At 39.8% G+C, this 24,680-nt stretch overlaps 1 protein-coding gene and 1 pseudogene across 1 annotated transcript in view; one reads left to right on the forward strand and one right to left on the reverse strand.

Moving 5' to 3' along the window:
* Window positions 1-10,767: 10,767 nt before the first annotated feature.
* PRKAA2 (protein kinase AMP-activated catalytic subunit alpha 2) overlaps window positions 10,768-24,680 on the reverse strand; it is a 25,730-nt gene continuing 11,817 nt past the window's right edge. Inside the window, exons 6-8 of the mRNA XM_027770886.1 lie at window positions 19,298-19,802; window positions 16,004-16,130; window positions 10,768-14,472 (exon numbers count right to left, since the gene is read on the reverse strand). Coding sequence (XP_027626687.1) covers window positions 14,234-14,472; window positions 16,004-16,130; window positions 19,298-19,802 — 871 coding nt within the window. The 3' untranslated portion in view covers window positions 10,768-14,233. The remainder of the gene's footprint in view (window positions 14,473-16,003; window positions 16,131-19,297; window positions 19,803-24,680) is intronic.
* On the forward strand, window positions 16,680-17,290 carry LOC102487373 (cell division control protein 42 homolog pseudogene; annotated as a pseudogene).

Consider the following 24,680-nt stretch of genomic DNA (forward strand, 5'->3'; position numbering starts at 1 on the left):
ATTTATTAATTCACCTAATATTTTAAGAAATGCCTAATGTATATGCTGTATTACTTTAAGACATCCTGTTACCCAAAATAAAAAAGTCATTATTTTGTCTATGCATGTCAAATAGGATTCTCATGTTTTTCATTTATGTGAAAGTAAATAAAATTTTAACTGCGCTATAAATAACACATTATACTTTTTAAATGCTGTATGCCATGTGCCAATGAGATAAACTCTGTATGTTCAACTCTTCTGAAATTTTCATATTTTTTTAGTTGCCAGAGGGTACATGCATTTGCCAGAGGGAATTACTGTAAACCCTTTTTCTCCATCTCTCCATCCCGTCAGTACATGGGGCACACACACCCACCTACTGGGATGGGATTCAATCTACAGTCAACCATGAGATCTGGCTCCCTTAATCACTAGACATGGGGCTGGCCCTGTTTTAAAATTTTTTAAGTAGCTTTATATAAACTGAAAAACTAAGAAATTTTGCTCAGTTGTTTTTTGTTTTTGTTTTTGTTTTTTTTTTTTTTTTTTTTTTTTTTTTGAGAGGTTTTTTTGCTATAGGGTGCATGCACTCGCCAGAAAAAGAGAAAAAATCACCCCCAAGGAGAATTGCCCCGCTGCAATCTCTTCTCCTCCATTCTCCTCTTGGGCATGCACACACACGTGCCAGCATGAGTTTAAGCCACTGGGTCCAGGGACTCGAACCTTGGTCAACTACATGGGAGTCCAGCAACATAGCCATTACACCAACTGCTGGTCCCTCAGTTCTTTAACATAATTTTGGCCTTCAAGAGTGTGACAGAATTTGTTTCCATGGCTTCATCTTTTAAACCCTAGAGTCTTTTACATCATGTTCCAAATGGCACTTGACAATAAAGGCCAAGCTTATTCTACAAGACAGGAATCAAAGATATTCACAGAGTTTGAAAATATTACAAATAACGTCATTAAAATAAAGATATGAATGGGATAGCTAGAGGATTAAGGAAGGCTTTACAGAGAAGTTAACACTGAGGCTTGATCTTCAAATAGACGAGGCACATCTCTCTGTCTCTGTCTAGCTACCACACACACTCTATAAAATCTCTCAAAAATAAACAAGGCACACAATTAGAAAAAATCTGGTGATTACAAAAATCCAAAACAAATGTATATCTAGCGCAAAATGGCATGGGGTAGTGCAATTTGGAATGTGTAAGTTAGAGCTAGAATGTAACAGAGTTCACCTGGACTTTTTTCTCTAGAGTAAGGAACCATTTCAGAGTTGAGCAGGAAGAAAATGCCAGATACTTGGGGGCGAGGCGGGGTGGGGGGTGATTTTTTTCTCTTTTTCTGGCAAGTGCATGCACCGTACAGCAAAAAAAACCTCTCAAAAATTTATGCAATCATAAATCATAGCAATACGGGTAATAAAGAAAAGACTAGTAGTTTTGCAATTTGCAGGTCAAAAGGATATAATTTAAGAGAGCAAAGGAAATATATTGTGCAAGAGCCCCATTAAATGTATTAGAGGTACAGGAAACAAATGTCTCAGAGACTGGATGTACAGGTGAGGGATAATTAGGGAATGGCTCTGAGACTACTTTAGGAAATGAGATTAAAGTTGGTACTAAAGATTAGGAGCTTATCTCTGTTTGAACTAGAGACCAAAGTCAGCTTGGATTCACCTGAATTAAATTTACCACCAGTGCGAGGCAACCAGACGACAGTCCTCTCCTCCCTTCCAAGACAAGATACAGTAGGTATTGTAGAAGACAAGGGTAATGTGGCCTCTGCGCAGAGTGGCTATGCTGAGCAGAGCACTTTCATGCAATAATCCTAAGAATATTTTAAATCTTGGAGTGACAGGACTAAATCTGAATGAAGACAGGTTTGTCTCATGCATTTTCCACCTCATCCCAGGGCCTCTTGTTCTAATTCAATGACTCAGCTCTTGAGTCTCAATTTCCTCATTAGTAAAGTAAAGCAGGTTTAATAACACTTACCTTGTCTACTTCACAGAGTTACCAGCATGTGGTAATGTAACAATATAACAAAAATGGTTTTGAAATTCTTAATATTGGGGCCAGCAGGTGGCGTGGTGGGTAAGGCACTGGATCTCACATGGACGACTAAGACAGTTCGAGTCCTGGGCCTGGTGGTTTGAAAAACACACTGGATAGGGACCAGCAGTTAGCATAACGGCTATGTCACTGGACTCTCATGTAGCCGACCGCGGTCCCAGTCCAGGACCCAGTTGGCTTAAATTCACGCCGGGCACATGTGTGTGCGTGCCCAAGATCCTGAGAGGAGAATGGAGAAGGGATTGTGGCATGACCATCCCCCCTGGGGAGGTGATTTCTCGCTTTCTACCTCTTCTTTTTGGCAAGTGCACATGCCCTATAGCAAAAACCTCTTTAAAAAAAAAAACTCATTAAATATGTTTTTAATGTATGTTATTTGACCTAATACGAACTGATGTGGTATAGATTTTAGAATGAAAAGTTGCTTCTATTCTTACTTAATGTGGTTTTGTTTCATTAATATCAATCACATTTTCTCCACTATTTAAATCAAACCAAACTAAATTACTCATACTATTGATCTGCAAGGTTTTTTTTTTTTTCCAGACGTTTTTTCTGCTATAGGGGGCATGTGCTCCCAGAAAGAAAGAGACAGAGAGATAGAAAGCGAGAAATCACCTCCCAGGAGAATGGCCACGCCGCAATCCCTTCTCCTCCATTCTCCTCTTGGGATCTTGGGCACACATGTACACGTGCCGGGCATGAGTTTAAGCCACCGGGTCCGGGACTCAAACCGCTGTCGGTTACATGCGAGTTCAGCAACATAGCCATTACGCTAACTGCTGGTCCTGATCTGCAAGGTTTTTAAGCATCACCACCATAAATAAGACTAGTGCTGTCCCAAGCAGATGACAGTTGTCTCCTAGAAACCTTATCTAAAGACTCAACAGGAAGGCTGAGTGTCTTATATTTTTTTATAAGAGATTTTTTGCTACAATGGCACATGCGCGCACTGGAGAGAGCGAGACAGAGACAGAAAGCAAGAAATCACGCCCCCCATGGGGGCTGGCCATGCTGCAATTCCTTCTCCATTCTCCTCTCAGGATTTGGGGCATGCACGCACACACACCCAGCATGAGTTTTAAGCCACCAGATCTGGGACTCTAACCACAGTCAACTGGGAGTCCAGCAACATAACCATTATATGATCTGCTGGTCCCAAGACTGGGTTTCTATTTTAAAGTTTGTATAAAAAGATACTAAAGATAACATCCTTCTATCAGATAAGGTACGAAGGTACATTTTTTTTTGGGGGGGGGAGAGGTTAATGCCATAGGGCACGTGCACTTGCCAGAAAGATAGAGACAGAGAGACAGAAAGCGAGAAATCACCACCCAACCCCCAGGGGATGGCCACGCCACAATCCTTTCTCCTCCATTCTCCTCAGGATCTTGGGCACGCATGCACACATGCCCGGCGTGAGTTTAAGCCACTGGGTCCAGGACTGGGACGACGGTTGACTACATGGGAGTCCAGCGACATAGCCATTACACCAACTGCTGGCCCCGAAGGTACTTGATTCTAACAGCCTGACACTGGCCCACTTATGAATTCATTTATACATAGGCTAGGCCCCTAGCAACTTTAATGTGTACCAACAAAACCTCCCCTTCTGAGTACCTCTGGGAACCCCTTGGTCTTTGAAAATGACACAGCATTCCTTCTTCACTAGGTCCTCTCCTGTACATCTTCAGAATTTAAAAAGCACATTCTAGTGGGAAGAAGAGAAAAATAATGACAAAACTCTAAGAAGTGGCTACCTCTAGGTAACAGGGTTATAGATACTTTTCTCAGCTTCTTCAACCTTTTTTTTTATTTTATTTTTCTTGGTTTAGGGCACATGCGCTCACCAGACAGAAAAAGACAGAAAGCAAGAAATCACTCCCTGGGGGGACGGCCACATCACAATCCCTTCTCCTCCATTCTCCTCTTGGGATTTTAGGCATGCACACACATGTGCCCGGCATGAGTGTTAAGCCACTGGTTCCGGGACTCAAACGTGGTCGACTATGTGAGAGTCCACCGACATAATCATTGTGACATCTGCTGTTCCCCAAACTTCCTACAGTAAGTAAGCATCTGTAACCTGTGCATTTTATTTATTTTGTATTTAAAACGTTTAGCACTTTACTGAGCCTGACATGGGTGCTTAGAGTACAATAGGAAGAGGCTAGCCTACCATTTTGGAGGTAAGAACTTATAGAAAACCATCACCTTCTACTTCTGACTTGGGGTGTGGACTTCCCTTTGAAAACAAACACAAAACTGTTTTTCCAGGTACCAGAACTGTTTGTATAGGAAGCAATGAAACAAAGAGGTAGCTATGATATGGGGATGCATGCATGTTGCCAGGTAGGCTGTGCATTTTAGAAAAAATGTCTTCACTGAGCACCAGGAAATGTACTAAGTTTAGAAAAAAATAAAAAGTTGGAGTCTTTACCTACATATCTTCTAATATTTACTTTAAAAAAGAAATGAAAGCTAGACTATGTCTTTCAAAAAGTTGCTTTTAAATAAAAAGTTTCTTTAGGTATGGAAATATGGAAGGTACATAGGCTCACATCCATTGTTTTCTGTCTATTCTTGGCAGTCTTTTGTGTAAAATTCTGTTAGTCTGAGAGCTTCTTGGTCTTTCTTTCCTACTCTATGGCTGTCATGAGCAGAATTTTGGCCTCCATGATCTTCACCCCCTTAGGTGTTATGCCTGTGAATATGCTATATGACTTGGCCACGGGAATTTTACATATGGAATTAAAGTTGCTAACCAACTGACCTTAAAACAGCCCAACGTAATTCCATGGACCCTTAAATGGGAAGAGTAAGGCAGAAGAGCCAGCCAGCCAGCCAGTCAGATGTGGAAGCACAAGTCCATTGCTGGCTTTATGCATGAAGGGATTCATGGACCACAGAACATCATGGCATTCAGAGGGCTTCTAGAACCTGTAAGACCCCTAACCAACAGCCAGAAGGAAACAGGGACCTTACTACCACAGCAACATGGCACCTTACGTCCACACCTGAATGGGTGTGGAAGCAGATTCCCCCTGAGCCTACCCCTATCAACACTTGGTTTTCAACTTGTGTGACTTCAAGCAAAAACATCAGCTAAGCTCAATGCACTTCTAACTTACAAAACTGTAGGATAATAAATTTGCATCTTGTAAGCTAGTAAGTTTATAGTAATTTGTTGTAGCAACAACAGGAAATTAATACAATGATTAGGTTAAAAACTACAACGTACAGGGGTCAGCAGGTGGAATAGTGGTTGAGGCGCTGGACTCCCACATGGTTCACCATGGTTTGAGTCTGGACCTGGTGGCTTGCTCTCTCATTTTCCTTCTCTCTCTCTAGTTAAATTAAAAATAAATAAAAATAAAACTTAAAAGCACAACAAAGACAGGAATATACAAAGATGGTGTGAAATCTCCAGTGAGCAATAACCATCTTTTTCTATGACAGTTTTCTCTGTAACCATTACTAACATGCAGAACATCAGCTTAATAACTGAACAGAAACAAAAAGAGCTTTCAAATTAACCAGATTTTAATTTAATTTTGTGAAAAAAGCTTATAAGCAATCAGACAGGTTGCTTTTCTCTTCTGTGTTTGTTAACTATGGGTTTCATACAGTGCAAACATCAATGAGGGAGAACCTGTAACTATGAAATGCTGTGTAATTCAAGACATCTTTCCATACAGTTACTGGAAGACAAATCCTTCCTACTGATCATTAAACACTCACAAAAAGTCCATAACGAACAAAACTGTAATTATAACCTATGGTTATTAAAAAGCATTGGAAGTCTACTGTGGTGGAGTTTTTTGTTTCTGAAACCAATTATAAAATGTGGTCCCAATTTCCACAGATTAAAAAAAAATTGAATACGTAATCAAGTGCTCCAATGGGTTAATCACATAAGCCAATAGGATTTTCTTTTTCAAAGATGAACAAAGGAATAAAAAACAATGTACTTGAAAATAATGAATAATTAATATCCAATCCTACATCATCTGCTGATTGTCACAGACATAATCTAATTGCTGTCAACTTTGTTTTATTTGTTGCACTCAAAATACATTGTATAATATTTGAACATACATGATAAAAAAGCACAACCATTCTTTCTAAAACAATATCAAGATACTATGCTTAGAATTCACAGCTCTGTAACAACTTTACATTAAACATTCAAAACGTACAACGAAAGATGCTTGTGAACGGTCTTGAAACCAAACTGTATTTTGGTACATTAAGGCAGTTTCAGCCAATGTTTTAAGAAGTTCTAAATAAGAACATTTGCTGTAACAAAAGACAAGTCTGATATTTGAATATTTGATGTTTTCAAGAAATTTAAAATCTTACTTAAAATAACACCATAATTTGTGAAACCGTGGTCTTAAACATTCTTGCCACTATGTTCTTGCTACATAAAACTTACCTAAAAATCAAAATATCATCCTATCAGTATCAAAGATATTTATTTAAAAAAAAAAAATGGGGGTAAAGGGATTTACGTTAACTATGGGAATATAAACCCTATATTTAAACAAGGGCCTTCAGTTTCTCATGCACATTTGTGAGGTAGGTTATTCTCCACATTTTGTAGATGAGAAAACGAATGAGGTCATGTGACTTGCCGGTGCCATAGCAGCCAAATGAAGAATCAGATTCCAAATTAGACCCTGTCCTTAGCACTGCATTATTTCTCTCCTTCGCAAACTTTTTATGAAGTTAAAATATAAAGATTGCTATTCATTGCATTCTCTTTGAAAGCATGAGAAGGCAGTCAGGTGTTTACTGAAGTGACTTAAAAAGTGAAACAACATAAAAGGAATAAATACGTTTAGTGAACAACATCTGAAAGTGATAGCATGAGGTTTGGCCAAAAATACCTGAAAGACAGAAGAAACAACATGATCATCTGTGGAAGGAAGATCTAAGAAAAAAATGATAGAGAATAGAAAAAAAATAGTTAAAATAAGTTTGTACTATTACTAGGCTAATGATTTAAGAAAGAAGGCACAATTTAGTGGGGGTCTTACGTTTTGCCCATCTCTTTTAAAACAGTGAATTTATTTCTCTTTTCTACTTTAGAAAATGTTATCTGTCTAGAAAAACAGCCTTTGTCTTGTAACAAAACTTACATAAAAGGGACTTTTAACTATGAAGAATGCATATTCAATTGGAAACAAAAAATAACTATGCAATGATGCTTGGCTAGAATAATTATTCTTCCTTGAAATTTTAAATCAACACGAAGTAGCAAACCTTGAATTTAAAAACCCGTACTGTATGAAACTTGTCAAAATTCTATGTATGTTCAAAAAGTTTGTATGCTAGGATGTCCTATAAATACTTCACTCTTTTTCTTGGAAAGAGGGCTCACTCTAGTATTTCCTTAATTGCACTTTAACCATAGTTGAAATTTATTTACCCTGCTTGTCCAAATAATCACGAGCTACTTCCATAAAATCTAAACTGCTTTAGATAGAAACTATAGTTACAGCAGCTCACAGAGTCACAGCTGCAAACTGGCATTGCTAAGCAAGGCTGACAATAAACATTAACACTGGCTCGTGAAATTAATATAGGCCCACCATGATCACTTCTAGACCGGGCCTGATTCTTATCAGGTTATGGCTGGAAAAGTTTAATTAAAATTCAATCCAGTCTAGACTGTGGGGTCCTTTTCTTCATGCTATTACTGTTCAGTGGCATTAAGTCATCATCATAAGACATGGGAAAGACTAGTAAGGATGCTAGCAATTTGTTTACATAAAATCTCTATAATTTTTTAAGCTTACCAAACATAAGGTACATTTCAAGTTTTATAAAGTTGGGGGACTCTCTATTGAACCAATAATAATTAGGGGGTTTGTGAATAGAAATATACTCTACGAAAATAGTGTTATATCATCTAATATCCATACAAGATGAAAAACTATCAACCTGTATATGAAATTCAGATAAGCCTAATTCAAATATAATAGTCAAATTTTATGACCATTTAAATAGCAACTGGGGCTAGTTTTCCTTTTTAAAAAAAGATTGTGCTTTAAGAGTCACATAAATAAAATTACAGGGAGAACCCTATCCTAATGTTTCTCCAGAAATTTTAAGCACCCTCAATTACTCAGAAGTACTTGCAAAAATCAACATGCTACTCATAAATACTTCAGATCATTATATCTAGATAGTACAATCCACTGGTTCAAATAAACTATAAAACATTTAGTTAAGACTACTTTATTTCACTCTAAGACATGAAAGCAATACATCTGTGTTTATTTTTACTACTCAACTACTCAGATGTTTCATCCCAGACTGTTCTTCCCCAGAGGAAAAGTGGTGTGCTGGGAAGAGCCATTGATCACTGCCAAATACTTGTACGGCACTGAAGCTTCATGAAGAACGTTCTAGTCCTGCTTCCTCATCTGGAAAATGGTTTAAAAAAAATACTTTTCCTGGCTTCTCTCAAGGTAACTCTAATGGTGAGTTAACAGAGACAGAGGATCTCTGAGTCTAAAGATCCCTACAGCACTGTATGGGACACTTCTACTGTTCCGAATGGTCATGTTTGCTTTATCATATCCATGGGGATATATTTTCATCTGTTTGGTTTTCTGGATTATTTTCTTCATGTGTATCAGAGGGTGGCTGTGTTTAGAAAAATTCAAGTATATACTTTCAAAATGCCTTGTTGAACCAAAATAGAACATTCATATTAGTATAAAAACTCTAATATATAAAAAAGTGAACAATAACACAAAATATATGAAAAGGCAGAAGAAAAACAGAACTTTAAAGCCCAAAGGTACTTCAGACACCTTTTCATCTATCCCTCCCAATTTAGAGGTTACACAAGTGAAGCCCAATACAGGATGTGAGTTTCCCAAGAGATTGCACATATCCCTCATCCGGAGTTTTTCACGGAGTCGCTAAGGACCACTCAGGTAAATTACAGTCCCCATTCTAAAAGCCACAGGGTGATAGGAGGACCAAGTAAAGAAATGCCAGACTGAAAAAGTTTTAAGTCTTTAAAAAGCAATCAAAAATACATTAACTGTGAACACATCTACAAATAGATATTGAGATTTCATAGCCAGTAACTTTAAATTATTAACCAGTGAATAGAAGAACAGTGCTGTCTGTGGTAGGCATTTCCCAGGCTTTATCTTTTTTGGGGAGTGGCAAGGGGGAGAGATTTTTGCTATAGAGCACATGCGCTTGCCAGAAAGACAGAGACAGACAGAGAGACAGAAAGCGAGAAATCACCCCCTACGAGGGATGGCCACACCTCAATCCTTTCTCCTCCATTCTCCTCTCGGGATCTTGGGCACACATGCACATGCACCCAGGGCGAGTTTAAGCCACCGGGTCCGGGACTCGAACTGCGGTTGACTACATGGGAGTCCAGCAAAACTTTAAAGCCCAAAGGTACTTCAGACACCTTTTCATCTATCCCTCCCAATTTAGAGGTTACACAAGTGAAGCCCAATACAGGATGTGAGTTTCCCAAGAGATTGCACATATCCCTCATCCGGAGTTTTTCACGGAGTCGCTAAGGACCACTCAGGTAAATTACAGTCCCCATTCTAAAAGCCACAGGGTGATAGGAGGACCAAGTAAAGAAATGCCAGACTGAAAAAGTTTTAAGTCTTTAAAAAGCAATCAAAAATACATTAACTGTGAACACATCTACAAATAGATATTGAGATTTCATAGCCAGTAACTTTAAATTATTAACCAGTGAATAGAAGAACAGTGCTGTCTGTGGTAGGCATTTCCCAGGCTTTATCTTTTTTGGGGAGTGGCAAGGGGGAGAGATTTTTGCTATAGAGCACATGCGCTTGCCAGAAAGACAGAGACAGACAGAGAGACAGAAAGCGAGAAATCACCCCCTACGAGGGATGGCCACACCTCAATCCTTTCTCCTCCATTCTCCTCTCGGGATCTTGGGCACACATGCACATGCACCCAGGGCGAGTTTAAGCCACCGGGTCCGGGACTCGAACTGCGGTTGACTACATGGGAGTCCAGCAACATAGCCATTATGCCAACTGCTGTTCCAAGGCTTTTACATTTACATATGGATGGTACAGTGCCCCCATGAGTTCATATACTATGTAGTAATAGATGATATAGAAAAATCAGAACAATAAAAAACACAATAGTTTGTATGATTCTTTTCTAAACTATGTCTCATTTAATACTAAAGAAAATTTTGTATTCCATGAGTACAAACTGGCTAAGGAATAAGAGAAAAGTAAACCCAGAATTATGCACTTGTCCTGTAATACTCACTTAGAGAAAGTGGAGAATTTCTTTGTGCTTTTCTCTCTATAAATATAATGTCAGAGCCTGTTCCCTGACATAATTATTTCTAGTTAACTTAGGTTCCTAGATTCTCTTTATAGATGGTGGTTCGTATAAAGGAATGCAAGCATTCAAGGTTATAAAAATGACTCTTCAAAGGTTTGTTGATCGAAACAAAAACCCAACTTATAAATGGTTGGCCTACCTCCCTCGCTGCATATTCAGTCAGAGAGAGTGTCTGTTACTACATTGAGGTACAACAGGAACTAGATAGAAACACAGCGTCCTGTACAAAAGTATTTTTTAAATCACCTCTGGTTATACATTTTAAAAGTAAGAATCAATTATATTGGCTCATTACCCATAAACAGTCAGAAACATGAGTCAGTAGTTTCTTAGCCTTTTTTTTTTTTTAACAAAAATCTTGTTCAAGGTTTTTCAATGATCCATCATTACAAATACAAATAAATGTTGCACACAAACAATACCACAACCTGATAAGAAAACCAAGGCACTATGAAACAAGCTGCATACACAAAAAATTCTGTTTAGTCCAGCATTTACTAGAGACGAATAGGTCTGCAGTTGAAATGATTCTGGTTTTGAGCTAGATTTTTCCCAACAATTTCTAAGAAACAAAGTGCTCTCTTAATGTCATTCTGAACTACCCGGATTATGGCAACCTGGGATGGTAATTTTCCTGTTTTCCAAATTTGCTTTTTCTTGTGGAATATTTTCTTTTTAATGGGAAATTAATGTGGACAAAGTAGGATTTACTTTAATGACATTTTTTCATGGAGGAGCTTGTCAAAGTCTTTAATCCTCCTATCCTTTGTTGCTCTCAAGGAGAAGAGTAGCATGGGACATTTTCCAAACTCACTTCATGGAATATTTTTTCTGCAGAGCATCTCACGGGACACACCTGGGGAAATGCTGTTCTAGAATCACATGGAGTCCAATTCTAGGACACAGCTAAGAACCTTGTTTTATAACAGAAGCTTTCTATTGTAACTGGAGGAAACCGGTCTTAGCCCAGACCTGTCTACCACATCCACATTAATCAGATATCAAAACTACGATGTGGGACTTGGGGATTAGAAACCAATTCTTTTCCTCTCTGTGTCCATGAGCAACAAAAGGCCTGTGATGATAAGGTTCTAACCCTGATTCTGCTGGATGAATCTCTTGAAATCACCTCTCTACAGACTGATTTACTATACCACCTAGAATCATAGAACAGCTATGTTTTAAAACGTTATGCATAAAAGAACAAAACCATAATGCTTGATTCTTCTAAACTTTCATAGACAACTAACAAACTCCAGACTTTCTTAAGTACTAGCAAGAATGAGAAAATAACGAAGGAATTTTTAACTCTGAAAAAAACATGGTAACCATCCACATAAAATAATCTTAATATGAACAAGCTCTCAATATCTCATTTATCAGACAAGTGAAAATGCAACACTACTGATCTCTTTGCTTGCTTCTCTGCCTTCAGAATGGTTGTGGACGTGTTCCTGGGGATGAAGAATCCAATGAATTCTGTATTTCTAAGGCTGTCTACTCATCATCTGGCAAATATTATGAGGTGGCCTTGTGTTTCCCAAAACAGGCACGTACGCATTTGGAGGTGTGAGAATTATGCCGTATCTATAATGTACATCAGACTAACAGGCAGAACTGCTTACCCTCATAAAAATGATCACTAAAAAAATTACCCTTTGTTGCCACAAGATGGCAATCTTTCAAAGGTTAAACCTTACGCTTTCTCAAACTACAATCCCACCTCTTTTCACAACTGCTGAAAAAGGATTCCTTTTATTTTGTGATTAAGAAGTCCAAGTTATTTAACATCATTTTTAAAAGATCTACCAAACAATAAGTGATACAATGCAAACTCCTGACTCTCGCCCTATTTAAAGATAAACGTGCTTGTGTTTTATAAATACAGGAAAACTTGGTCTAACATTCCCACTTGCTTCTTGGCAGAAAATACATTATTTTTGGCAAAGAGGAACCTGTCAAGACAGTATCATTTTTTTTGTTTTCAAGAGCTTAATATTTTTGGGGGTAAATCAGGTGAATGAGATTATTAATTACAACATATTAAACACAACAAATGAATAAATAGAAATCACATAAGTTACACATAATTTAAAAATTAAATACTTTCACTGAAACAAAATATAATCCATGAGCTATTTGCTACCCCGCTATATAAGAGGTCAACTTACAAGCTGTAGTCATGTGTCACTTTATGGGGCTACGTTCTGAGGAAGGAGCCGCTGGCGAGTTCACCGTAACCTGTTCCTAACCAAGTGTACCCCTGCCAACCTGGATGCCCAGCCTACCACATACACACTCACGAGATTTGGTTAATCTTATACACTGCCATCTTCTTTGTGGGCCATCACTGACCAAAATGCTGTTATGCAGTGCTTGGTGACATATGGTTTATTTAACCTTTAAAAAGAACCAAACCAAACAAAAAATCTGCACAAAGCAAAAAATAAAAACCTGTGTGGCTTTTGCTTAAAAGCACTCTGTGTGAATACATACATGTGTATATGTAAATGACACATACATTAATTCAAGAGAGAATTTTTTAAAAAATGTTTAAGGCTCTCTTGTCCTATCAGGTTCAGTGGAAAAGGGCATGCACAGCCTGCAAGCTTTGGAAGCTGACGAAAGTCCTCAGGGCCAAGACAGTGTTTGCAAACCAAAGGACCAACAACCAAGAAAGGGAACCAGACAACACTCAAACACTAAGTCGGTAAGTTGCTCGGCCACCAAGGATCAAACCCGAATAAAGAAATACTGACAAGGAGAGGCTACGGAAAGAAGTGACATGAATAACAACTTTAAAACTTCAAATGAAGAGTTGGCATAGTCAGAGGCCATAGAATCCTAACTTTAACCCACCTCCCCACAAGATATACAAAATAAAACATTAAAGATAAGAGTTATCGTTTAAGGAACTGCTGCTATTGTTTTGTTTCATCTATTTGAACATTTCTGGTGAGATACAATAAAGCCAAAAAGAATCTGAGAAAGGGAGGTTTTTGAGGGCATATTTTTAAATGATGTAAGTTTATGAAAAAGCCCAAAACTGTTACAATTCCATGTGTTTTAATTCGAAATTGAACCTTGAAGGCTCTTAAGATAAATGTTAGGGAAATCTGAAGATAGTAATACTCTGAGTTGGTTCCAGCTGTTTTTTAGAAACTCAGAAATCGTGGCCGCCTGTTTCAGGACCACAGCCCTTTTGGTGAGCGCTAGGCAGTATCTGTGGTATTAGAAAGCCCAACTGGGCTTCTGAAATTCTGGAGGCAGGCTTTTAAGATTTCGACATTTTAAAGATCTTATAATGGCTGTTCTGTTTTTTTAATCATCCGTGCAAAAACAAACAAACAAACAAACAAACAAACAAGCTGGGGGCACTAACACAGCTTAGTCTGCTGAAATTTAAAAGTAAACTGGATTTACCTACACTAACCGGTAAAGCAAGGAGGTACTGCTAAACCACCCGTAGACAGACAGTGCACTACTGAGGTGTGTGCAGTGAACTCGCCATTGCAAATTAACAATCTTCACCAATGGTCACCTGTGAAAAAACACTACCTATGTGAGGCTACCGTAGGCACGGCAGAATGACTGATTTCTACAAGTAAATAAACGTCAGCCTTTTTCATTTTCCATCATTTCAATTGCATTGAGTGTCCCCTGGAAATATTCATGTGTCTCAATTAGTATTGCAGAGTAGGTGACATCCAGAAGGAAGATAATAATTTAAAGAATATATCTGATTTTCACAGTGCAGGAACAGGAAGATAGAAACTACAGGCAGATCATCAACGGGCTAACGTAGTGATCAGACTGGCACACATTTCAAAAAAATCCATGGTGTGGCTGCCCAGGCGAGGTGAAACTGAAGACCAGGTGCTTCCGGTCAAAGAGCCAGTGAGAGAACTGGAAAGGGAATGGCTCTCTGCAGTTGCGGAATCAAAGCTGGACCTTGGCCTGTGCAAGCCAGCAGCAGAACAGGAACGCTGGGGTGTTGAAGAGCCAGACCTCTGCTCCGCTACCTCGTCTGAAACGGGCCAGAGAAGAACGATTTATATGCAAGGTGCATTTGCCCAAGCCCTTTCTGTGATGTTGCTATATTCAGAATATTAACTGAGTGCATCTGAGCTAGGCAACTCAACAGAGAATGTCACGTTTCAGTGTCCTCAGAACAGAGGCAGCAATACTTCTTCTCTCCCACCATCATAACGGGTATCACTGATCCATCACAACCTTTCCACAAAGTCAAAACGTGCTCCCTAAAGCCTTCTCAATAGTGTATGGCATTAACACTGAAATCAAACTGATATTCCTTCATTTGAAGAAAGAACAGCCTTGGCAACTTACTTTGTCCTAGCATATCAACAACCCAAAAAAATTCACTGAAACTAAAACAAAAATTAGCAGCAACAATGTTATAAACCTTCAGTACACTCTGAAATTGTGGGGGGTGGGGTGCAGGGGGATGCAAAGGATATCTTATTAAAAACGCGGGTTCCCCAGTAGATGGCGTAATGGTTACGTCACTAGACATCCACATAATCGATGGTGGTTTGAGTCCCAGACCAGCGGCTTAAAATTCTTGCCGGGCACATGTGCATGCATGTATGCGTGTATGCCCAAAAAATCCTGAGAGGACAGAGGAAAAGCGACTGTAGGGACTGTGGCATGGCTATCCCCCTAAGGGGCGGATTTCTTGCCATCTCTGTCTCCGGCAAGTGCACATGACTTATAGCAAAAATATCTCTCTTAAAAAAATGCAGGTTCCCAGTTTCCCAGGAAGAGTTCCCAGACTGTCTGGTTTGGAGGTGGGATATGGTTCCTAAAAGTCTGCATTTTAGTAAGAAAAATCAGGCAATTTTGAGGAAGGTGGTTTAGGGACCACATCAACACTGCTAGAGTTGATAATGCTCCTTTTAAAACAGTTTCCCTAACTCAAACTCAGTCCTGCTCTTGTTCACCCAGCACCTGCCTCTTGGTTTATAGTCTTTCTTGCACTTGAACCTCTGAAATGAACAATCCTATTCGGTTTGCCCAGGGTCACCTCTCAGCACACACTAAGTACTGGACAGGATTGCTTCCCTGATCCTTCTCGCCCCTGCACTGCTGTGGGCATGGATACTGAAATCTGACCCGATCCCAGCGGAAGTTTATTTGGACATCTTGTTCACATAGGACAAAGGAAGTGATGAAGGGAGAAATTAAAACTTTACACTGCTAACAGTAATAAAACGTAACTGGAGAAATGTGGCAAAAGAATTTGTTGAATTGGCTCATTTCAGTAAAAAACTGATTCCCCATTATTCTTTACTTTTGTTCCATGGCCAAAACTTGAAATTACCTTTTTAAGTCAAGGATGCACTTCTCTTGAAAAGGTGCTGGGTAAGAGAGAGTCCATGTATCTTTGATCCTTTTCCTTTGACTTCGATTCTGGTTAAGTCTAGACTACTTAAAAACCAGTGTCCAAAACCTACCCACCATTCCTCTAACACGATTTTAACGTCGGGTTGACTAGTGCTAAAATTTATCTTCTCAGAGTGCATACACAGCTTTCTTACCGTCAATGCTTTTAAAGTCCAAAAGATAGCTCCTATTGTCAACCAGGTAAAGTTGCAAGCTCATTTTCACATAATTGCCAGTTACTGGATTTTTTCTTCGCACACGAAGATGGTATGCATTCACTACCTAAAACAGGAAATTAATAAACATAACAACTGTGAAATGCCCACCTACTATTACAAAAAATGTCAAAAATATCTTTGATGGGAATAGGGTAAAAAAGAAATGTTAGAATAATTCTTTTTTATATTACGAGTGTTTAGTATTTATTTAATCCTCACTGAAAGTACTGTTTGTGTATAGCAATTAAGATGTAAAGGGATTATATAGAGATTATATAGAATCTGGCTTTCACGCCACATATGAATCCACTTTTTTTTTTCCCCCAGGGGAGAGCGCGAATGCAGCCCCCCACTACCACAAATTGAATCCACTTTAAAACACAATAATAATTTTGATTGCTTGGCCTCTGCTTGAATACTCCCATCAAGAAATATGCAGTAGAAGGTAAAAGGGGGAACAAACATGTTAATTGCTTGCACTGGGCACCATCGCCAAATTTAAGTATCATGATAATCCTGTGAAAAAGACATAATTTGCCATTTAAAGATAAGAAAACTACTGCTGGTCTAGCAGCCGAGAAGACCCCATGCAGTGCTGCCAATGCCCCGGGGGAGAAGCTGAGGTCAGCATCGAAATTTAAAGTGGATGCACAACTATTACAGCAATGCAGACAATTAAGTGTGTTGTGGGCGATGGTGGTGTTGGTAAAACATGTCTCCTGATGTCCTGCATAACAAACTAGCTTCCATCTGGATATGTACCAACTATTTTGGATAACTATGTAGTCATAGTTATGACTGGTGGGAAGCCATATACTCTCGGGCTTTTTGATACTTCAGGGCAGAGGATTATGACATTACGACCGCTGAGTTATCCACAGACAGATGTATAGTTTGCTTTTCAGTGGTCTCTCCATCCTCATTTGAAAATGTGAAAGCAAAGTGGGTGCCCGAGACAACTCATCACTGTCCGAAGACTCTTTTCTTGCTTGTTGGGACCCAAATTGATCTCAGAGATGACCCTTCTACTCTTGAGAAACTTGCCAAGAACAGAAGCCATCATTCAGAGACTGCTGAAAAGCTGCCTGTGACCGGAAGGCTGCCAAGTCTGTGGAGTGTTCTGCACTCACACAGAAAGGCCTCAAGGATGTGTCTCATGAAGCAACACTGGCTGCCCTGGAGCCTCCAGCACCCAAGGAGAGCCACGGGTGTGAGCTGCTATGAGCGTCTCTCCAGAGCCCTTCTGCACACTGGTGTCGGCCTCATACTAAAAGCAATGTTTAAATTAAACTAAAGATTCAAAATAAAAATTCGTTTTTGCAATTAAAAAAAAATTACAGCTAAGATAAAGAAGACTCTGGGTTTTCAAAACATCTACCAAATTACTTTCAAAATTTTTTCAGGAAGGAATTATGAAAATGTTAAATCTCTGTTTTACTGAACTTCAAAAACCACTTCAGAGAAAAAGGAGCTCTGGATTTTTAAAAAATAATTTTAAGGAAATAGTTATCCATTTTGTGGGTAAATAATGAAATGAAAAGAATAGATTTATCCTAGCATGTCAAATGAACATTTATATAAGTTCGAACATTTTCTTCTTCCTTTAAAAAAAAATTTGCAGTCCTCAAAAAGGGTCAGGAGTAAAAGGGTTATCTGAAAGAAAAAAAAAATGCTTTTCTCCCCACATACATTCAAATATATTGGGTTGCTGGAAAAGTCATGACATATTTTTTTCTAGGTCTTTCTATGCAAAAATGCATCATGACTTTTCCAATGAACCAATAATTTAAATGAATCGAACAATAACTTAAAAGTAAAATGTGGGCAGAGAGTAACAAAAATATGCCATAATTCAGGATTAAAATCACAAACTGAGGACCAGTAGGTGGTTCAGAAGTTAAGGTGCTGTATCGCATATGGCCAGCTACATGGTTGAGTACTGCACCTGGCAACTTGAAAAACACACCCAGGTGCATGTGCATCCCCAAAATCCCAAGAGGAGAGTGGGGTAGAAGGGACTGGAGTATGGCCATCCCCCTGCGGGGTGATTTCTTACTTTCCCTCTCTTTCTTTGTCTCTCTCCAGTAAGTAGACAAACCTTGTAGCAAACTCAAAACAAAAACATATCCCTCAAAAAAATGAAAGGGGGGAGACCCTCCTTAAAAAAAGGAGAAGTGGGACCAGGAGTTAGCGTAATGGCTATGTCATTGGACTCCCATGTAGTCAACCGCGGTTTGAGTCCTGGTTCTGGTCGCTTAAACTCATGCCGGGCACATGTATGTATGTGCCCAAGATCCCGAGAGGAGAATGGAGAAGGGATTGCGGTGTGGCCATCCCCTGTGTGTGTGTGGGGGGGTGATTTCTCACTTTCTGTCTCTCTGTCTCTCTCTGTCTGTCTGGTGAGCACACGTGCCCTATAGCAAAAACCTCTAAAAAAAAAAAAAAGTGGGCTAGCTAGTAGCAGGGTGGTTAAGGCAGCTGGATCCCACATGGCAGACCGCATGGTTCAAGTCCCAGAGTTGGCAGCTTGAAAAACACACTGGGGGGGACCAGCAGGTGGCATGGTGGTTAAGGCACTGGACACTCCCACATGGCCGACCATGATTCGAGTCCTGAATCTGGTGGCTTGCTTTCTCACTTCCTTTCTCTCTCACTCTCACCCTCTGTTTCTCTCTGGTCAAATTAAGAAATAAATGAATGAATAAATTAAAAAAAAATAAGAATTATTAAGACACACACACACACACACTGGGTGTGTGTGTACATGAATGCCCCAAATCCTGAGAGGATCATAGACAAAAAGGGTTGCAACATGGCCATTCCCCTAGGTGTGCTCTCTCACTGCCTATCTCTGGTAAGGGCACACAACCTATAACCAATAAAAAATATTTTAAAAAATGAATAAGAAAGTAAAAGCATACCACCTTTGAAGATGCATGACTTTTTGCTATGATGTATGCTAAAACAGGTAGGCATTTTTGCAGATGACTTTCAGATTGACTACTTTTTGTTTCTTAGCCAAGAACGCTATTCTACAACTCAAAATACACAGGTTCCCCTATCAACAGTTCTTCATCTTTACCGAGGTTTATTTGTTGTGTATCACGACCACTATTTACATCTAAATCAAAAACCACTTTATTGACTTCAATACTCAACTCTCCAGCTTAGAACTGCTTTACTCTAGGAAGTGGCTTCTATGAAGGATCTGAATATATTACAATGTCCTACCTTCCATTCAAAATCCAGCTGCTTCATGGCTCGGTACACTTCAGCCATAATGTCATATGGCTTGCTCTGACTTCGAATCCCAAGATGCCACTTGGCTTTTTTCACAGCTAAGGATTTGGGCTTAGTTGTATTCAGTGCATCCAAAGGACATCTTGCTTTGGGACTGTCTGCTATAAGAGGTGGCATCCTTTCTGGATGGGGTTTCAGGCCTGGGGGAATATGCATGGCACTGTCATCCATAAAGGAACCAGTTGGAGGACTCGAGGCGAGGTAGAACTCACTGGCTTGGTTCATTATTCTCCGATTGTCAATGATAAGGTGGTAAGCCACTGCAAGCTGGTCTTGAGGGTCGCCACTATATAAACTGTTCATTACTTCTGATTCCGTACATTCAAATTTTTCGCACACTTCCCTCACGGCCTCATCATCAATGACGTTAGCATCGTATGAGGGGTCTTCAGGAAATAAGTAAGTGGGCAAATCTTGTTTAAACCATTCATGTTCTCTAGGGGGAAAAAAAAAATCACAATACACCATTGTAAGAATATGCTTTAGGGAGTCCCAAATGATGAAGACATGGAACAACGCAACCTAAGCAAGTCAGAAAGCTCTCGTCTCTGGTCCTCGCTCAGCAACTTGCGAGCTACATGACCCTGGGTTAATAAGCTGCTCTGGAACTGTCAATTGTTCGAGGATGTGAACTCCATCTTTGAGTAATGTGGGTATCATTCTGACTTGGGTATGTGGCTGATATTTTCTCAAAAATGAATAAAGTGAGCCTGTCACTAAAGGAAAACAACTAGAAGTATCTATCTGTTACCAATGACAAAACTCAAGCTTTCAGGTAAAATTTTAAAATTTTGCATTATTTCTATCTGCCTGAGTCTGACAGCTTCTCAATATTTAAAGGCTTTCTGATGAGGTTAGCTGGCCACACAGTACAGTGGTTAAGGGACCCATGTCACACATTGCTGACAGTTGGAGTCCTGGCCCTGGTGACTTGATGTGCCAGGCATGCATGTGTGCATGCCCAAAATCCTGGCAGGATGAAAAAGCGGAATAAGGGAACCAGCAGTTAGCATAATGGCTATGTCGCTGGACTCCCACACAGTCGACTGCGGTTCGCGTCCCGGGCCCGGTGGCTTAAAACTCAAGCCGGGTGCGTGTACGTGCGTGCCCAAGATCCCGAGAGGAGAATGGAGGAGAAGGGATTGCGGCGTGACCATCCCCCCTGGGGGGGGATTTCTCGCTTTCTGTCTCTAATGTCTCTCTCTGTCTGGCGAGCGCACGCGCCCTATAGCAAAAACCTCTCCAAAAAAAAAAAAGGCAGAATAACAATACCCCACTTGGGAGAGGGGGTTCTTCCTTCCCTCTCTGTCTCTATGTCTCTTTCTGGTAAGTGCACTTGCCCTCTGGTAATAAAAAATAATAATTAAAATAATTTTTGATGGTATATAATAAAACGTGTCACCATATGGACAACAGGCATACCCAATATTTTCTAAATGTCCGATGCACAGTGTTACAGAATCATAAATGCACAAAGACCCACTGGAGGGCCAGTCCCATGGCCTGGTGGTTAAGGGAGCAAGATCCCACGTGGCTGACTGTGCTGTTGAAGCCCCGGACAGCGAAGTGGAGAAGAGACTGCGGCATGACCACACACCCCACCAGGGTGTTCTTTCTCCCTCTGTCTCTTTCCTTTTCAGCAAACACATGCATCCTCTGACCAAAAAAAAAAAAAAAAAAAAAAAAAAAGCCCTCAGGACAGACCTGTTGATTATAACGTAATGAAGGTAGGTACAAAAGTTTGTTGTTTTCTATTTTCATGCTGCAGCTAACACATGAAGCTTTGGTTTAATGTCAAAAAAGAATATCATAATTATCTGTAGGACTATTAAAATACTCCTCTCCTTTATAATCTCTTATTTGGGTAAGATCAGATTTTCTTCTTACATTTCGGGTAACACAAAATATTGCAACAACCTGAACGAAGATGTGAGAACCTGTCTCTGATTAACCTAGACATCAGAGATATCCACAAACATGTAAAATAGTGCCACCCTCCTTACAAATCTCTGGTTATTTATTTATTTGTTTGTTTTGCTATGGGGTGTAAGACATTATTGGGGAGAGACAGAGAGAGAAGGAAAGTGAGAAATAACCCTCCAAGGGAACTGCCACACCACAATCTCTTCTCCATTTCTCCTCTCAGGATTTGGGGCAGGCATACACACGTGCCCGGCATGATTTTAAGCTGCCAAGACTGGGACTCCACGGAACAAGCTATGTGGGATCCAGCTGCCTTAACCTCCATGCCACCTGCTGGTCCCACAATTTTTGTTTGTTTTAGAAAATATGGTATTTTTTTCATAAAAGATGCATATTTCAACTAACATAAAGAAGTTATTATCTTTAAATGAATATTTTTCAGTTTTAATTCTAATATGATATTGATAGGCAGAACCTACATTTAAAAAAAAAGTTTAAAAAATAGACCAACTCGGGACCAGCAGTTAGCATAATGGCTATGTTGCTGGACTCCCATGAAGCTGACTGTGGTTCGAGTCCCAGACCCGGTGGCTTAAACTCATGCCGGGCGCGCGTGTGTGTGTGTGTGTGTGCCCAAGATCCCAAGAGGAGAATGGAGGAGAAGGGATTGCGGCGTGGCCATCCTCCCTGGGGGGTGATTTCTCACTTTCTGTCTGTCTCTCTCTCTCTGGTGAACGCACACGCCCTATGACAAAAACCTCTCCAAAAAAAAAAATCAGTACTTGAGCAGTTGAACTTTAATGCCCTCACTTTTTTTTTTTCTTCCACTATAGGGAGCAAGTGCTCGCTGGAGCGAGACAGAAGGGGGGAAGTTAAAAATCACCCCCGAGGTGGATAGCCATGCTGCAATCCCTTCTCCTCCTGGGATCTGGGGCATGCACACACGGACCTGGCATAATTTTCATACTGCTGAGTCCAGGACTGGAACTGTGGAGCTGGCTACATGAGATCCAGCTGCCTTTCCACACCACCTACGAACCTCAGATCCCTCACATTTAACATAATAATATTAATACAATTAGTAAGCTTAAGGTACCTGGGAAAATAAAAGAAGTGATTTCTGAGACCAGCAGTTGGTATAATGGCTATGTCGCTGGACTCCCATGTAGTCAAGCATGGTTCAAGTCCCGAACCGGGTGGCTTAAACTCACGCTGGGTGTGTGTGCGCGCATGCCCCAAGATCCCGAGAGGAGAATGGAAGAGAAGGGACTGCGGTGTGGTCATCCCCCATGGGGGGTGATTTCTCACTTTCTGTCTCTCTGCCTCTCTGTCTTTCTGGTGAGTACACGCCCCCTATAGCAAAAATCTCTCCAAAAAAAAAAAGTGATTTCCATGAATATAATGTCTGTCTTATTTACTACTATATTCCCACACCTAAACACAGGACCTTGCACAGAGTAGACACCAAATAAATATTTGTTGAAAAATATCTAAAAGAGAAAAATGACTAAATTAATAAATATGCAACTGTATTTTCTAACCTACAATACTTGCTAACTTATAAGATACATAGTATAGATACAATGTATAATATACATTTTTGCTACATATTAGATACATGGTATAGGTATAAAAATAATACTAAGATAATATGTAGCAAGTATAATAGCAGGAAGATAGAAAGATGCCATGAAACTGATGTAACTATTTGGAATGGTGGGAAAAGCACTAGTTTGGAATTCAGGTAAGTTCTGAATTGAGCTCCAGTTCTGCCCCTTATGACTGTGTAATTCTCAACAAACACAAATTTACTCAGTTTTAAATAAGTGCCAGACAATGTGCATTTTGATATGGATATTTGGTCTCTAATTTAAAAAAACCTATAGTTTAGTAGAGGCAAACAGATAAATAAATCATGACATAACCTTTCCAATTTTTAACTCCATGGTTTGTAAAATGAGAATCGTAAAAACTATTAAAAGTCAACACAAGGGGGAACCAGCAGTTAGCGTAATGGCTATGTCGCTGGACTCCCACATAGTCGACCGCGGTTCGCGTCTCGGACCCGGTGGCTTAAATCTCACGCCGGGCGCGTGTGCGTGCGTGCCCAAGATCCCGAGAGGAGAATGGAGGAGAAGGGATTGCAGCGTGACCATCCCCCCTGGGGGGTGATTTCTCGCTTTCTGTCTCTATGTCTCTGTCTGTCTGGTGAGCGCACGCACCCTATAGCGAAAATCTCTCCAAAAAAAAAAAAAATAAAGTCAACACAAGGGGCCACCAGGTGGCATGGTGATTGGAATGCTGGACTCCCACATGGCTGACTATGGTTCTGGTCCCAGACCTGGTAGCTTTCTCTTTTTCTCTGTCTCTGTCTCTCTTCAGTCAAATTGGATAATAATAACAATAATAGCAATAATAAATGAGATTAAATAAATAATTCTTTTTTTAAAAAGTCAACACAATAAAATAGGTGAAGCGTGCAACAAAATGCTTTATGGACAGTAATTGTTCAACAATTAATAATTCATTTCCCTTTTGAACTGTATTTTATTAAATCAAGGATTCCCAAATAATAAAAATTGAATATATATTTTAAAGATGAAATTTAAGTTATTATCGTTAAGTACAGAGATAAATGACACTATTTCACACCACCTACCTATTTGTAAATGAACTCAACCTAGTAGACTTACTTACTTTTTTCTTCTAAAGCCTATAAATATGCAAACATCTGTTTTTAAATAACAGAGCCCATACTTTCATTAGTCTAAATTTATAGACTGACACAAGCAGATGCAAGTGTATCAGTGTAGCTAATTTTGTTTCTGAGAAAAAGCCAATTAAGAGAACTTATTTTCTAAAGAACTGTGAACACAAAAGGTTTTGTTTTGCTTTCCCTGCTAAATTCACTACCATAACTAAATCTGGTGACTTTTCATTTTTATGCAGGAGGCCTGGAAGAAAGGCTGCAGAAAGAACATGATACATAAATGCAAAAGGAGTCATCAGCCCTAGCTTGCAAAAGAGACTGGCAACAGCCACATAAACAACTATCTCAGCAGTCGCTTAAATATTCCAAAGGTCATTGGTCTTAAAATAGTCATTCTGGCTTATGAAGAGAAGGGAAAGGGTTCTGGGAAGATGTCAAAAGAACACATTTGTAAACAAGCACAGCTGAAATGGTGGGTAAGAACAAAACACTCTAAAAAACACGACATGGTGGGGAACCAGCAGTTAGCATAATGGCTATGTCACTGGACTCCCACGTAGTCGACCGCGGTTTGCATCCCGGACCCGGTGGCTGGCTTAAAACTCACGCCGGGCATGTGTGCGTGCGTGCCCAAGATCCCGAGAGGAGAATGGAGGAGAAGGGACTGCGGCGTGACCAACC

This window comes from Tupaia chinensis, unplaced genomic scaffold, assembly GCF_000334495.1.
Source record: "Tupaia chinensis unplaced genomic scaffold, TupChi_1.0 Scaffold000165_2, whole genome shotgun sequence".
Lineage (NCBI taxonomy): Eukaryota > Metazoa > Chordata > Mammalia > Scandentia > Tupaiidae > Tupaia > Tupaia belangeri.